Here is a 15,409-nt window from a genome sequence, read left to right as displayed (position 1 = left end):
GTAGGTAGTTCAAGGTCAAGATGCAGATGGTCAGAAAATTAAATTTTTTTGTGAGGTACATCAATTACTAGGAAATAATCACCTTTGAGCTGTAGCTATTAGTGTTATAGATGGTTTAACGAGAGGAATGGACATGATTGATACATGACCTCCTCTAAGCGTTCCAGTCGGTGGAGCCACTCTGGGAAAATTTTTCCATATTCTAGGTGAGCATGTTGATCATTTAGGTCCTATAGATTCTTTCACAACATCTCCTATTCATAGATCCACACCTGCCTTTATCTATTTATAGACAAAATTAGCAATCTTTGAAACTAGGATTAAAGTAATGGATCTTTTAGCCCCTTACCAACATGGAGGAAAAGTTGAACTATTTGGGAGAGCTAGAGTGGGTAAAACAGTGCTGAATATGGAATTGATCAATAACTCTGCTAAAGCTCATGGAGGGATATCTGTATTTGGTTGAGTAGGCAAACATACTTCTGAAGGAAATGACCTGTATCTCAAAATGAAAGAATCTGGAGTCATTTATGAAAAAAATATTGCAGAATCAAAAGTAGCACTCATCTATGGTCAGATGAAAGAACCACCTGGAGCTCGTATGAGAGTCGGTTTGACCGCTCAAACTATGGCAGAGCACTTCCGAGATGTTCATGAACAAGACATACTGTTAGTCATTGAAGATATTTTTAGATCCGTCCAAGCAGGAAGTGAAGTATCAACTTGATTAGGTAGAATGCCTTCTGTGGTGGGTTATCAACCTACCATCAGTACATAAATGGGTTATTTTTAAGAAAGAATTACGTATAAAAGGATGGATCTATTACTTATATTTAAGCAGTTTATGTACCTGCAGATGATTAGACTGACCCTACGCCTGCAACCACATTTGCGCATTTAGATGCGACTACCGTATTATCAAGAGGATTAAATGCTAAAGGTATTTATCCAGCAGTGGATCTTTTAGATTCAATGTCAACCATGCTACAACCTGCAATGGTTGGTGAGGATTATTATGATACTTAACTAAGAGTCAAAGAAACTTTACAATGTTACAAACAACTGCAGGACATTATCAGTATCCTTGGATTAGACAATTATCCAAAACGGGTCGTTAAACCGTAGCACAAGCATGAAACATTGAGTGTTTCTTATCACAACTCTTCTTTGTCGTGAAAGTATTTACTGGTTCACCAGGGAAATATGTTGGCCTTGAAGAAAACATTAGGGAGTTTAAACTTATTCACTCAGGAGAATTAGATAGTCTTCCTGAACAGGTCTTTTATTGGTGTGTAACATCGATGAATCTATCATGGAAGCTATTTGAACTGGAGAGCAATTTGAATAAATGACCTTAAACATTAGTGTACTCACACTTACTGGAATTGTTTGGGATTCAGAAGTGAAAGAAATCATTTTATCAACTAATAGTGTCCAAACTGGTATATTACCAAACCATGCTCCTATTGGCACGACTGTAGATATAAGTCAATTGAGAATATACCTAAGTGACCAATGGGTAACGTAGGCTTTTGATGGGAAGATTTTCTAGAGTAGGTATTATTGAGATCATCATTCTACGAAATGATGCAGGGATAAGCATTGACATTGATCCAAAAGAGGCTCTTGAAATAGCAGAAGAAAATTTGTATAAAGCAGGAGGTAAAAGACAAGCAATTGAGGCTAATCAGGCTCCAAGACAAACTAAAACACGAGTAGAGGCTATCAATGTTATTTCCTCTAGTTGATGCATTAGAACAATAAAAGAAGTTCTTTATTAGACAAAAGCGTCTATTTTTGCCCAGAAATGGAAAACAATGAGATTAAGTCTAATATAATAAATACAACAAAAAAATGAAATGAGTATAAGAACTAAGACGAATCCCATTGGCATTATGATCTGATCACACAAAATAATGAATGGGGAAGGAAGATTTTGTACTGATGATGACCTGGTATAAAAATGGCACCAACTTGATGGACCTAGTTTTGGTTAACTCCTGAATTACCTGTTTCATCACCCATTCTGTCACTAAGCATCATCAGTCATTCATACTGACCTCAGAAGCAACCCAAGCCTTCATGCCTTATGAGTTCCATCATCCGATGGCCATGAATTACCATATATTTAGAACCATCCTCTCTGTACCGTCCGTCATCCATTCCATCCAACCCATATGACAAAAATAGACCTAAACTGTAGGGATCAGCACAACCCAACCACAACGACATGTGACATCAACCCCAACATACAAACGACGAAATCACAACGACAGCACCGATGACAACAGACACCAATCTCTACATCATCCGTCTGTAGAGTCCCAAGATTCTGTCGTCCTTCACGCCGACATCAACGTCAACAGACGATGGACGGATAACGATTGCCGATCCCTACTTAACTTAGCACCCTATGTGGAACACCAGACTGAAATGCCATTTTGTCCCGTCCCGTCATCCATCATCCATCATCCACCATCCATCATCCATCATCCATCGTCCATCATCCATCATCCATCACCCGTCATCCATCACCCGTCATCCATCACCCGTCATCCATCATCCGTCATCCGTCATCTCTCATCCGTCATCCGTCATCCGTTATCCATCATCCATCATCCATCATCTGTCATCTGTCATTTGTCATCGCTATCCATCATCCGTCATCCGCTATCCATCATCCGGTACCATCATCCGTCATCCGTCAAGGTCTTTTATTAAACGAGTCTATAAGCAAGAGTTTACAATTCTTACTCGCAATGGAGGACGCCGGCGGCGACGGCGGCGCCGACGTTGGCCACGCCGGCATGTCGACAGAGGCCTGCGAGGGCATGATCAGGAAGAGCTTGAAACGTACGCGCTATCTCTCTCTCGACCTATCTATCTCTCTCTCAACCTATCTCTCTCTCTCTCAACCTATCTATCTCTCTCTCTAGCTCTATCTATCTATCTCTCTATCTATATATCTCTGTTTTTTTTTCATTTGGGATCAGGGGAATGGGGAAGAAGGGATTTTTAGGGCTTGATTCTTGGTGTGTATCGCAGTTCCGATGGTAAAATTCCTCCGTGAGAAGATGGAAGAGGCGGGTTGCCCAGTGAAGGAGCGGTTCTTCAAGGCCACGGTCTGCACTGACAAAGTCAGCGGCGGCTATATGACTGGTAAAGGGGTACTGTTCTTCTTCTTCTTCTTCGTCTTCGTCGTTTTTATCATAATGATCTTCGCGATTTCCTTCTTCGTCTACTTGAATCTTATGATTTTTTATTCTATTTGGGTGTGGGTATTACCTTGGAATTCTTCCGAGTTCTTACACGGCTTGATTTTTTTTGTGTTTGATATGACATTATAGAGATGCTATTTGATTTTGATCGTAACTTGGAAAGAAACAGTAGAGGATTTACTAGATTGATCATTCATGATGCTCAAGTCATCTCTGTCTGATGATCAAACGAAGTTTCAAGAGAACAAAGGATGAACAAGAAAGGGCAACAGAAATGGAATTTCTGGTAGACAATTGGAATTACTCGTCATGCAAATTGTCAAAGTCTATGCCAGATCATCAGAGGCCATCGTTTGTTTTTCCCATGTTTATTTCCATGTTTATTTCCATGTTAGATTTATGTCTCCAATGTCTTACGGGGTGAATTTGTGGCCTTCTAACCTAGTCTTCGTTCATCACCAATGACGAAGACGGGGGGCCGATAATGATTTGATCATCAACATCACCTCTCGTAAGCACCCACTTGTTAGCCTCTCCTTGAAGATGAGAGATGATGGTGCTTTCATCATTATCACCGCCATTCATTCACAACAGGATGATGATGACAGCAGTGGATTCATCATCTTCACACAGGCTTTTATAGATGACAGTTAAGGGGTTTTGGATGGCGATGATGTGTTTTGGGATGATGAATATGTTCATCGTTTGCAGACTCTACTAGGAACTCAGAACTCAACAAAATCTTTGCAGATTATTCTACGCACAGAGGTTTTTCTATCCTGTTTCTTCCAAAGATCTGTGAAGACCTTGATGTTATCTTTATGAAAGAAACTTTTTGTTTAAAAAAATCTTTATGAAAGACGCAAATGTGGCATTGATAATGCAAAATTGTTGATCACTTGAGCTTTTATTGTCCGTATCTTTCATGCCTGGCTAGAAATATTTTCTTCTGGGTTTTAAGGCTTAGCCTGTTTCAATTCCTGCACTCTTTCAATCCTCAACGAAGCAGACTAGTCTTTTCAGTTCGTATTCTTTTGTGCAGACATTTAAGTGGTCAATTTTAATTTTGAGTTGCGGTATACTTCTGGGATGTGGCTATTTTTGCTTGCAAAATATTTATAATAGAAAAATCTGTATAAAGATGGTTGATCTTTTCTATGTTTAGGTTGTTGTATGCAGTAATCATTTGACCTTTCAAGATGAAGTCAATCAAGTAATCATCCACGAGCTCATCCATGCCTATGACGACTGCCGAGCTGCAAACCTGAACTGGACAAACTGTGCCCATCATGCTTGTAGTGAGGTATAGATCTTTGTTTTCACTCCTTCAGTCAACATAACTCATCAAATCCAATAGAACTTTGCTCAAGTTTTACTTCATCTTGTCCAATATGCATTATGAGAATTGTTGGAACTTAGGTCTTTCATGTGATTTTCATATCCCTTATGGGGTCTTTCATGCATTATGAGAATCTGTATAAAGATGGTTAACTTATTTCAATACATGGGATTTAGAGGACTCTAAAGTTTTAAACTTTTTGGACTTATTACGTCACTCTCTTCCGCCATTTAATCATCTAGATTCGGGCTGCCCATCTCAGTGGTGACTGTCATTTTAAACGAGAATTGCTGCGAGGACACACCAAGATACGAGGTCATGAACAGGTCAGTTTAAACTCCATTATGATCTTACTATTTGTTTGCTCAGATAATAAGGGTTTTTTATTGGGTTGGCAGATGATGACAAACTTGTTATTGTCATCAGATGCTGTACAAAATTAATAACTAGACCATGGTGGGGCGATGACGATGAGATGATACCATTATTATTGTCATCGTGCTTTCACTCATCATCAAGAATGTCAAACCCTAGTCAAATATCTATTGTACAAACAGTCCAGAACTCGTGCTTGTCGTATTATTACCCTCTTAAGGCGAATCAGGTTACAGCCTAGAGTCTACCCACTGATTAACCCCGATCTCTGATCCACCAGATCTTTTCCCATAATAGGTTTAGAAAATATCTGTGGTGATGCCCAAGCTTACAAGTGCCTTGTTTTTGTATTATGACACTAACAAGATAAACGGTCGAGATCTCGTGCCCATCACATAATTAGCCACTAAACGTGATAAATCTCATCTTTTAAAAAACCAGGTACAACCAAACTGTCTTTTTTCGACATAGGTTTCAAATGTACCTTTGGAGATGCCAAAATTATTGAAGTATCTTGTTATGTTTTATGTTTTGATTTCTCCTATTTTTAAATGGGTATCCGGATTTTAAAGGAATGCGTGAAGAGACGAGTGCAGATGTCATTAGCCAATAACCCTTATTGCTCTGGACCATCTAAAGCCAAGAATGCCATGGAAGCTGTCTGGGAGATCTGCTACAACGATACCAAACCCTTTGATCGAGCTCCATGAAAGAGGCTCTAAAATAACGCGCCCAGCTGATCTTCTGGCGTTTTGAATTTTGATACGATGGAAATCACCTCATTTGGTCTCTGATTCATATTTATTGTGTGATAACTCGTTGCGAGAAATTTTCTATGGAATTTAAATTTGTCTTATCTTCGACAAGTCCTTGGACACGATCTTGGCTTCTGAAGATGATTTTTTTTTTTAATTAAGAAAGTTGGTGGAAGTTTAGCTTGAAACTATTGTTGTCATTACGTCTCCAGACACACCTGTTAATGATATAAAGTTCTAGAATCTATCAAAGTACTTTAAGATTCTGTCTGGTCATTAGGTCTTCACATCCATGGATGACTCGTGGATTATGATGATGACAGTGATGAAATTGTCATCAGCGATTGGATGACGATGAAAGATGAATTCTTTATCATCGTCATCATCATCATCATCATCATCATAATCATCATGTGTCATTATTACTCTGTTGCCGCATGAATCTCAGTCAGAAAAAAATCCGTTTGGCTGGTGGATGGCACTTAATAAGTCATCATTGTTGCTATCCACATCCATTTTGGCATTAATGAATGAAAATGATTATGACAATGTGTCATCTGTTGCTGGATGATGATGATGACAATTCATCATTGGCATAGTCCACTCAACATCATCATCGACACCTTACTCTACTTGCCAGTTCGAATGTGATAATGAAATAAAGCGAGTTACAGAAAATACGATGAAATCCAGAGGATCAATCATGAGTTAATGCATGCACAACTCTCCGAGAGAAGCCAACAAATGATATGAACTTAAAGGTAGTGTTGCCCTATGTGAAGGAAAATACAAACAGAATACCTTACTGGGAGATCAGGGATCATATCAAATTGCTCAAGAAGTCATGCTGATCCTTCCATAATGCGGCCATACTTATCATCATCATTAAAATCACCAATAACAATCAAGTATGCAACACATTGAAAGAATGGGATTCCTATTCAATTACAATTATAAAGATTTTCCCACCCAAAAAGAATTGTATAAACACCTTTAAATGAACAGATGGCCATCTTTCCTTTTCCAATTGTACATGCACTCTCCGCAATGCATTTGTGCTAGCAACATCAATACATCCCTTTAAAAATGGGGTTTGTGCGGCAAATACTAGCCCCATATTCCTCGTACTCAGCTTTTGTATGACAGGCCTGCGACATCATTCAGCTGCATAAGCATGATTCAAGGCCAAAAAGTTTCTAAAAAGTAAAATTTGAAAGACAATTTCATGTGCTAATAGATTCATGTCATGGGCATTGTCCCCTTTAGCATTTTCTTAGAGAGGTTTTTTTTGTTTGAAGAAAATATGGAAGGCCACCCGGAACCGGTGGCCAACCCGCTATCATTAAATTGTAAATGTTTTGTACAAACAATGTACAAACCCGACCAAAAAAGGACTATCCTCCCCTTCCAACCCAAAAATACACGAGTGCCTCTACGGCATGAATAACGTCCACTACCGAAGCTGCCTTTCCTTTAAACACCACTTCATTCCGATGTAGCCATATCGCCCAGAGCACTGCGAGTAGCCGCCCCCATTCCACTCTGCTTCTGTCTTCCTTCTATGACTGAAGTCCAAAAGGCCTCATCCGAGGAGACATTCACCTCCGGTACCTGTTGCGATGCCCAGACTCTCTGGGCGAATGACACGTGAAGAATAGGTGTGAGCAGTCCTCCTCCCCCCGAGCGCATATAGGACAGTCAACGGGATCCATGGGGGGCCATCTCCGCCGATAGACCCGTGTGATCAGCCTCTGCCTCCGCAATAACCAGCTGAAAAGTCGCACTTTCAGTGGAACTTTGAGCTTCATCAACCTGTGGCATGCCCTATTGATGGTCATGTCGTCCCTCGCTTCTTCTCTAATCTTCAAATATGCTTCTTTCACTGAGAAAGACGACCCCCGGCACATCCAACCGTCTCCACTTTCAGTTGAGGGGCTGAGTGGTAGAAGTGACTCTTGCATCCCCAAAAACTGCTCAAAACGTGGCCCTGATAAAGCTCTTGTCAATATAGGGACCCAAGCCTCGTCCCAACACTCACTGACTTTGGCCTCTGGGTGTCTCGCTAGTGCAAATAGTCTTGGGAACTTCAACTTCATGGTGCCTTGGTTAGACCAATTATCAGTCCAAAAATGGGACCTTGCCCCATCCCCCAATTTGGGCTCAAAGAACTCCCGCACGTGAGGTATCACTTGGCATAGACCGCTCCAAAAGGGGGATTCTCCCCTGACACGAGCCCAACGCCTCTCCCAACCTATCTCAGAGCCATATATATCTCTCAGGACATTGAAAACTAGGCCCTCTGTTGACTTCATAATCCGTTCCACCCATTTGGCCAACAATGCCAGATTCATTGATTCCAGATGAAGGATCCCCAGCCCTCCGTGCTTCATAGGTCTACACAATATCTCCACGCCACAAGAGGCACTCCCTTGCCCCCTTCCTTTCCAGTGCCTCCCCAAAAGAACCTTCTCATAGCCCCCTCCAATCTGTCTACCACTATTGCTGGCATTTTGAATACTGACAAGTAGAATAACGGGATTGCTGACAGGACCGACCGTAGTAGCACCAAACGACTCCCTTTTGATAGTGTCTTGTTCTGCCAACCTTCGAGCCTCCTTTCCATTTTTCGACCACCGGATGCCACTCTGCTGCTGGGATCCGTCTCCCGGTCAACGGAAGACCCAAATAGCCCATCGGGAGCGAGCTTTGAGGTGTGCCTAAAGCTCTTGCACACTGTGCCTTTTCCTCCGAAGAAATTCCGAAACCCACAAAGGCCGACTTGGCTCGATTAAGTTGTAACCCCGAGAAGTCCGCAAATAGTTCATGCAGTGCGGATAAAATACGAGCTTCTCTCAACAAGCCCTCAATGAAGAAAGTGGTGTCATCCGCATATTGCAGGAGCGGGATTCCCTCTGAGTAGCTAGCCATCTGAAAACCCCGTAGTAGGCCCTGCTCGCAAGCTTTAAGTGTGCAGGTGGCCAAGGTGTCCATCGCAAGAACAAAAAGCAACAGTGCTAGTGGACATCCCTGCCTGACTCCTCTTTGTGGGTGGATCCACCCTCCCTCAGCTCGACCGTTGAGCAGTATCGAGAATGGGTGAGACGTAACACATTGCCTCACCCATCTCACCCATTCCTCGCAGAACCCGCATTTGCGCATAACCGACCATAAGAATCTCCAGTCGAGTGAGTCATACGCTTTAGCGAAGTCGACCTTCCACATGAAACCCTTAGTTTTATTCGTCTTCCATGATGATGCAATCTCCCCTGCCACCATCACACTGTCCACCAATTGTCTTCCAGGAATGAAGGCCGATTGAAACGGCCCAACTAGGTCCCCAATTACCACCCTTAGCCGACTCGCCAACACCTTGGCAATGATAAGGTATATAGAGTTTGACAGTGCAATGGGCCTGAAATCCCCCACGTTGATGGCACCAGGTCTTTTGGGCAGTAGAAATAGGTGGGGTCGGTTGAGTCGTTCCAAGCCATAATTTCCTCGCCGGAACTCGTCTAGTGTACCCATCACCTCTGGCCCAACCACCTCCCAGAATTCACTGAAGAAAAAAACAGGGAATCCATCCGGACCTGGTGCACCTTCTTCATTTAAACCTTTGATCGCTGTTTGCACTTCTTCCACTGAGAAAGGCTTCACCAACTCAGCTTGTTGTCCTTGTGTCACCTCGGATGCGCTTCTACCACTCCATCTCCATTGATTTCGAGTCCCTTTTTTAGTCATCTCCCTAAAATGGTTTGCCAACACTCCTCCAACCGCTTGTGTCCCATTAACTTCTCGATCCCCCACTTTTAAACGTAGTATTTGATTCAAGCAACGCCTTCCATTCGCTGCCAAATGAAAGAATCGAGTATTGGCGTCCCCTTCAGATAGCCATAGTTGGCGAGAGCACTGCCTCCAATCAAGCTCGAGCTTCTTGTCTTCCTCCACTATTCCTCTGCAACTTTTTCTCTTTGAGCGTTCAGCATCAGTTAAGCCCCTTACGTCTTCTAATGCATCGAGCTGTTGGACCCGTGACAAGGCCTCATTTCTACGATTGTGTCGTTCTTCTAGGATCTTTTTCTTCAATTTCATCAAGTGAAGATGCAAATCTGACAGTTTGGTAGCCAATTGTGTTGTAGCTGTGCCCTGGGTGGCTTGGGATGACCACCAAGAACTCACCTCCTCCCTGAAACCTTCCTCACTCAACCACGATCTATCCATCTTGAAATATGTGGATCTATTCTGGCCAACACTTTCCTGCCAGATAATTGGGACATGATCCGACAACGGTCTAGGGAGTGCATGCACCTCGGCCAGCGGGTATTCCTCCAACAGCTCCACTGAACAAAGGAACCTATCAAGCCGGGAGAGAGTATTAGGTCCCCTCGTACTCCTCAATGTGTAGATACAGTTCGTAGACCCCATTTCCTGCATGCCCGCGCTTGAAAGAAAGGACCAGAATTCCTCCGAACCCGGGTCCTGTCCTCCAGTCCCATCTGGTCTATCATTCGACTCCTGAAATCCCCTCCAATAAGCATTGGGATCCCCTGGAAGAGCGCAACCACCCCCTCCAGCTCCTCCCATAGTCCCTGTCGGTGAGTCGCGATAACGGGGCCGTAGACTGATGCCACCACACATTGAACATTGTCACTTATTCTTTTGAGTTTAACTGCAGCCACATACTGCCCCGTCCAGGACCCCTCTTTTCCATGCCACCAGTAAACCCCCTGATCTTCCGACTGCATTAACGGCCATGTAACCTGTTGGGAAATAGGTGGTGTGGCCTATTAGGTCCACTAGACCTTAGCCCACTAAGGGTTCCCTCTCTTAATCCAACACAGATAAATCTCTAATACTCTCTCTCTCAGCCCTATGTAAGGGCATGTATCCCTTCCTTTCTAAGTAACTAAGAGCTATCCATCTTCTCTTCTTCAACATGGTATCAGAGCCTAGGTCGATGACCTAGGGCATCTTCCGCATCGGCGTCCAGGGCGGCGGAGGTTTTTTTTTCCCTCTGCCGCCCTGCATCTTCCGTCCGCGAAACATCTCCGGCGATCTCCTGCGTGCGCTCTGCATCACTCGGGCGATCTCTGTCCCACGGCGCTCCCAGGTTAGGACTCCTCCCCCTCGTTGCCTCATCTCCTCTCCACCCTAGTCTCGATGCCAGCTTCCTCGTCGGGGTTCGTCTTCGCATCCTCATCCGTCCCGTCTCCCTTCTATTCGTCCTCGTTCTCGGTGTCCCCCTTCTTGCCGTCCTTGTCCCTCTTCTTGACATCCTCTGGCCAGCCTTCGTCGCCGTCTACGTTCTCTTTCAGCTCATCTATCCTCTCCGGTGGTCTCCGGCAGTCACCGGCCGTCCCCGGCTGCCTCCGGTGGTCTCCAACTGCCTTGGCGGCCTTCGGCCCCCCTTGTCGGCCGTCACCGGCCGTCTCCGGCCTTCTCCGGCCGTCTCCAGCCTTCTCCGGCTGTCCCCAGCCGTCTCCGGGCGTCTCTGGACATCTCTGGCCGTCACTGGCCATCTCCGGCCGTCTTCAGCCGCCCTCATCAGCCACCTCCGGCCACCACCGGCTGCCTCGGAGCCTCTGGCGGCCTCGGTCACCACCGGCTGCCTCGGCAGTCTCCGGCGGCCTCGGTCGCCTCGGCCCCCACAGGATGCCTTATCCGTCTTCGGCAGCCTCCGCTGCCTCAGTCGCCCTGGGGCTCCCTCTGCCGCCCTCCACCGCCTTCAGCCGCCTCTGGCGCCTACGGCTGCCTTGGTCGCCTCTGGCTGCCTCGGTCGCCCTCGGGCTCCCTCCACCACCCTCCACCGCCTTCAGCCGGCTCCGGCGCCTACGGCTGCCTCGGTCGCCTCAGTTGCCTTGGTTTCCCTCGGGCTTCCTCCTCTGCCCTCCACCTCCGGCGCCTACGGCTGCCTCAGTTGACTCCTGCCGCCTCGGCCCCTCCGGCTGCCTCGGTCGGCTCCACACCATCTTCTACATCCTCCTCCGACTGCCTCGGTTGCCCTCGGGCTTCCTCTGCGCCTCAGCCACCTCCGGCAGCCTTGGTCGCCTTGGCCACCTCCGGCAGCCTCGGCCACCTCCGGCTGCCTCGGCCGCCTCTGGCTACCTCAGTTGCCGCGGCCGCCCTGCTCCACCTTCGGCTGCCTCCTGGCACCTCCACCGCCTTGGCCGCCTTCGGCTGCCTCGGGCCATCTTCTCTTTTCAACAGTCTTCAGCCTCCAGCCGTGCTCCACCATCTTTCCGGCCATTCTGCTCCATGCTCTACACCGCCTACTACTACATCACAATTTGGGCAGGGATGACGAGCATCCACGCTCCAGCTTGCGGGGTAGTGTTGGGAAATAGGTGGTGTGGCCTATTAGGTCCACTAGACCTTAGCCCATTAAGGGTTCCCTCTCTTAATCCCACATAGATAAATCTCTAATACTCTCTCTCTCAGCCCTATATAAGGGCATGTATCCCTTCCTTTCTAAGTAACTAAGAGCTATCCATCTTCTCTTCTTCAACATAACCCTCTAGGAAACCCCGGCCCCACCAAGTTCCACGCCCTAGTGTCGCATCTCTCCAGCATCATCTCTTGCAAGCATACTATATCTGCCCCCCATTGCCGCAAATACCCTCCTATCACACCGCGTCTCCCTTCGTCACGGAGACCGAGTACATTCCAGGAGATGCATTTCATATCTGGAGTGATGGTTGCCCCCCTTGTATCTGCGCCAGTAGGAGCTCCACTTTCTCAGCCAACTCTCGTACCGTCAATGGCATGTTCAAATCTCGCTCTACCACGAGATCCGCTCCCTGATTTGGGGGAGTTGCAATCTCCATCGCCTCACTCCCCGGAGGCTTAGGAACTATCGTTCTTGATGGTCCTTCCATTCTCAAACGCATTAGACCATTTTTCCCCGCCACTAGCCATGTCTCCTTACCCTCAGCATCCATCACGGCTAATCTCCCCCGACGGTACACAATGCCTTTAAACTGGCTAAAATCACCCTTCTTGATGCGTCGTGTTCTTTGGGGCATCCTTATCCTCCTCCCTCTTGGGCCTTGCCCCTTCATGGCAACGTCCCCCTCTTGGGTTACCGGGGTGACCAACTCAGCCAATTCCTCTGACAACTGTGGAAGGTCTGACCCACCACACTCAGTTGCCTGCATGTCTGCAGTCGGGGGCGCTGGAGGAATCAATGTCTCCGACTCTCCTTGAGCCTGGCCCCCTATATCTCCATCTAGTATTGGCATGTCTTCCCTCGTCTGCATTGTCGGTTGTGCTTGATTGGGGGAGCTTCGCGGCATCTCGCCCTGTCGCGCCTCTGGACCCCCGGGTACGCAAGGTGCCGGCGGGAGTGCCCTAGCTCGGCAACTCACCCTGAAAGTACTCTGATAGCTATTGAACTGGATTGACTGTGGTATCAGATCTCCCTCTACCATTTCCACTTCCAACACTGCCACGTTGGGGTCCCCAGACTCCAATCCCAACGAAATGATATGCGTGAGTCTCCCGAAAGACTCGACCATCCTCTCCAGTGGTGATCTTCTACGCTGCATCAACGGGACCCCTTGTGCCTCTATCACCACCCCCTATTCGCCTTCTCCGTTCAGCCCCGTCTGTGGGGAGAACACGCCGCCATCTCACTTCCGCACTGTCTGCAATCCTCTGCGTCCAGCCGCAGACCACATCAAATGTCTTCCGTGATACCCCTCGAACGAGCAGGGTATTGGTATTCAACCGCCGCAATTCAGTCTGATCCGCCGTGGGGAAATTCCTCCAGAGATCCCTGTGGACCACCTCCAAATCAAGAATGCGGCCGAAAATGTCTCCCACCAAGCAAGTTTGCAGAACAGCACTACAATCCTCCCTCCCTTCATCAATTGTCTGGTCCGCTTGGTGAGCCTTAGTCCGGAAGGGCTGCTCTATCCAAGCCTGAGTTCCTCCATTTTTTCTCTCCCCTTGACGACAGTTTGCTTGGCGATGGCCTATTCCCTTGCATCTGCGACACCTCATCGGCTCCCTGCAGTCACGTGCGTGATGTCCCATTGTTAAGCATCTGAAGCATTTGTTGGTCTCGTCGGACGATCTCGAGGGCGGGGGTTTCACCACCGCGGCGAACCCACCTTGCAGCTGCGACACCTCATCGGCTCCCTGCAGTCACGTGCGTGATGTCCCATTGTTAAGCATCTGAAGCATTTGTTGGTCTCGTCGAACGGTGCCTCACCACCGTTCACCACCGCGGTTCTCCCTTCGAGAGGTTAGACAAGACTCCCTTTGACCCAATGTGAAGGTTTCTTTGTAAAGGCTCAGAGTCCGAGGTAGTTCTGCAGTTACAAACAATGAACTTGGAGGGACATCTGGTCGCACAGAAATGAGGTGCAGTTCAGGGGAAGGACAGCTTCTACAGATGCAGCCACATACGAAGCGGAGGGATTTAAGGCAGCATGGCTCATGCGCATGACAGGCGGAGAGAGGAGATTTGGAATATGATCGGATTGATGGTGAAGGGACTGTAAGATCCTGATGGGAGGTTCACCGATTCGTCAGGTGTTCATCCCTTTTATATTTAATTAAAAAAACAATGAGCTTGGAGCTGCTGACCAAGTGAGTGGGCAAGGTTATGAGCTCTGGGCAGGATTTTATGCTGAATGTACTGAAAGACAGCCACAGCATGAGCCTACACTGGGAGGGTTATGTGGCTCCTGACAGGGAGGCAAAGAATGAAGTGAATATTTCAGTGGTAGTGTGTTCATAGAATGGAAGGCGTCAGCCAATGAGTGGCGTTGACAGACTTACAGGGATGCTGGGAGATCCATAGATTTGGATAGAGTCTCGCTCATGGAAATGGTTCACTTTTCTGGGGAGTTCTTCTTTGCTAAACTAATGGGTCTCTATTCTATTATTGGCGAGATGATTGGTCAGTTAGGGCTTCTCTATGAGGGGAGTTTTCACAGCTTTTCACCTTTGCTCAGGATCTGTCAAGCCGATGATTGATAGGATGACATCTGAAATACAATCTTTGTGGACGCTCAATCAGACCCGAGGATGGAGGATTTTTTGTGGATGCGGCATTCTTATCCATGTTACACCTATCAAGGGGTTACATGATGACAGGGGTTGGGCGGTACCTTTTTTTCTGTAAAGATATTTATGCAAAGATTAGAGACATAGACTGAGAAGAGCTGGCAATGATTAACCCATACATGTTCATATAAAAGCAGAAGGTTCCCTTGAAGGAGCAGATTTTTGGATGTCTGCTACTCAGGTGGGGGATTCCTGTTGCAACCATTCTGAAGAGATTATCCCCTAACACTTTGCTAGAGTGTGTTCTGGGCATAAGAGGCGAAGAGGACTGCACTCATCTGTTCTTTGATTGCCCATCTACTCTAGTAGTTTGGGCCTGCCAGAAAACTCCGTGTGAGTGTTATTTCAGACAAGACTCTGGATCTCTCTCCACACTGGAATATTTGGGAGGGAGACGGAGAAGGCTACTAGCACTGTTATGGGACATCTGGCTGCATCCATAAGAAATTGTTTTTAAAGGGAGGACGGTTTTCACTGATAGAGCCGTACACAAAACAGAGGGTTTTGTTTCAGGCTGGTTTAGAAGGACATGAATGGAAGGGGAGGGGTGGAGTTTGGACCTTGTAACTCCTGTCTATATACATAATATCGGGTTGATCACTGGTTCCCGCTGATCTTCATTATTTCCTTGAAAAAAAGATTCTCGTTGGCCC

General features: G+C 46.5%; 2 protein-coding genes across 2 annotated transcripts in view; one reads left to right on the top strand and one right to left on the bottom strand.

The window, feature by feature from the left end:
* The first annotated feature begins 2,728 nt into the window (after window positions 1-2,728).
* Window positions 2,729-5,788, top strand: LOC144706062 (Ku70-binding family protein). Its single transcript, XM_078578936.1, has 5 exons — window positions 2,729-2,853; window positions 3,046-3,167; window positions 4,384-4,521; window positions 4,800-4,883; window positions 5,505-5,788. Exons 1-5 carry the CDS (start codon window positions 2,760-2,762, stop codon window positions 5,640-5,642), a joined length of 576 nt encoding a protein of 191 aa, XP_078435062.1. The 5' UTR covers window positions 2,729-2,759; the 3' UTR covers window positions 5,643-5,788.
* A 753-nt stretch (window positions 5,789-6,541) lies between these two features.
* Window positions 6,542-15,409, bottom strand: part of DIS1 (Actin-like ATPase superfamily protein) — a 34,751-nt gene continuing 25,883 nt past the window's right edge. The window contains exon 10 of the mRNA XM_078578422.1: window positions 6,542-6,835. Coding sequence (XP_078434548.1) covers window positions 6,755-6,835 — 81 coding nt within the window. The 3' untranslated portion in view covers window positions 6,542-6,754. The remainder of the gene's footprint in view (window positions 6,836-15,409) is intronic.

The sequence above is a fragment of the Wolffia australiana genome, chromosome 7 (genome assembly GCF_029677425.1).
Source record: "Wolffia australiana isolate 7733 chromosome 7, ASM2967742v1".
Classification (NCBI taxonomy): domain Eukaryota; kingdom Viridiplantae; phylum Streptophyta; class Magnoliopsida; order Alismatales; family Araceae; genus Wolffia; species Wolffia australiana.
Note: the sequence above shows the minus strand (reverse complement) of the source record. Positions and strands in the feature narration are given on the sequence as shown.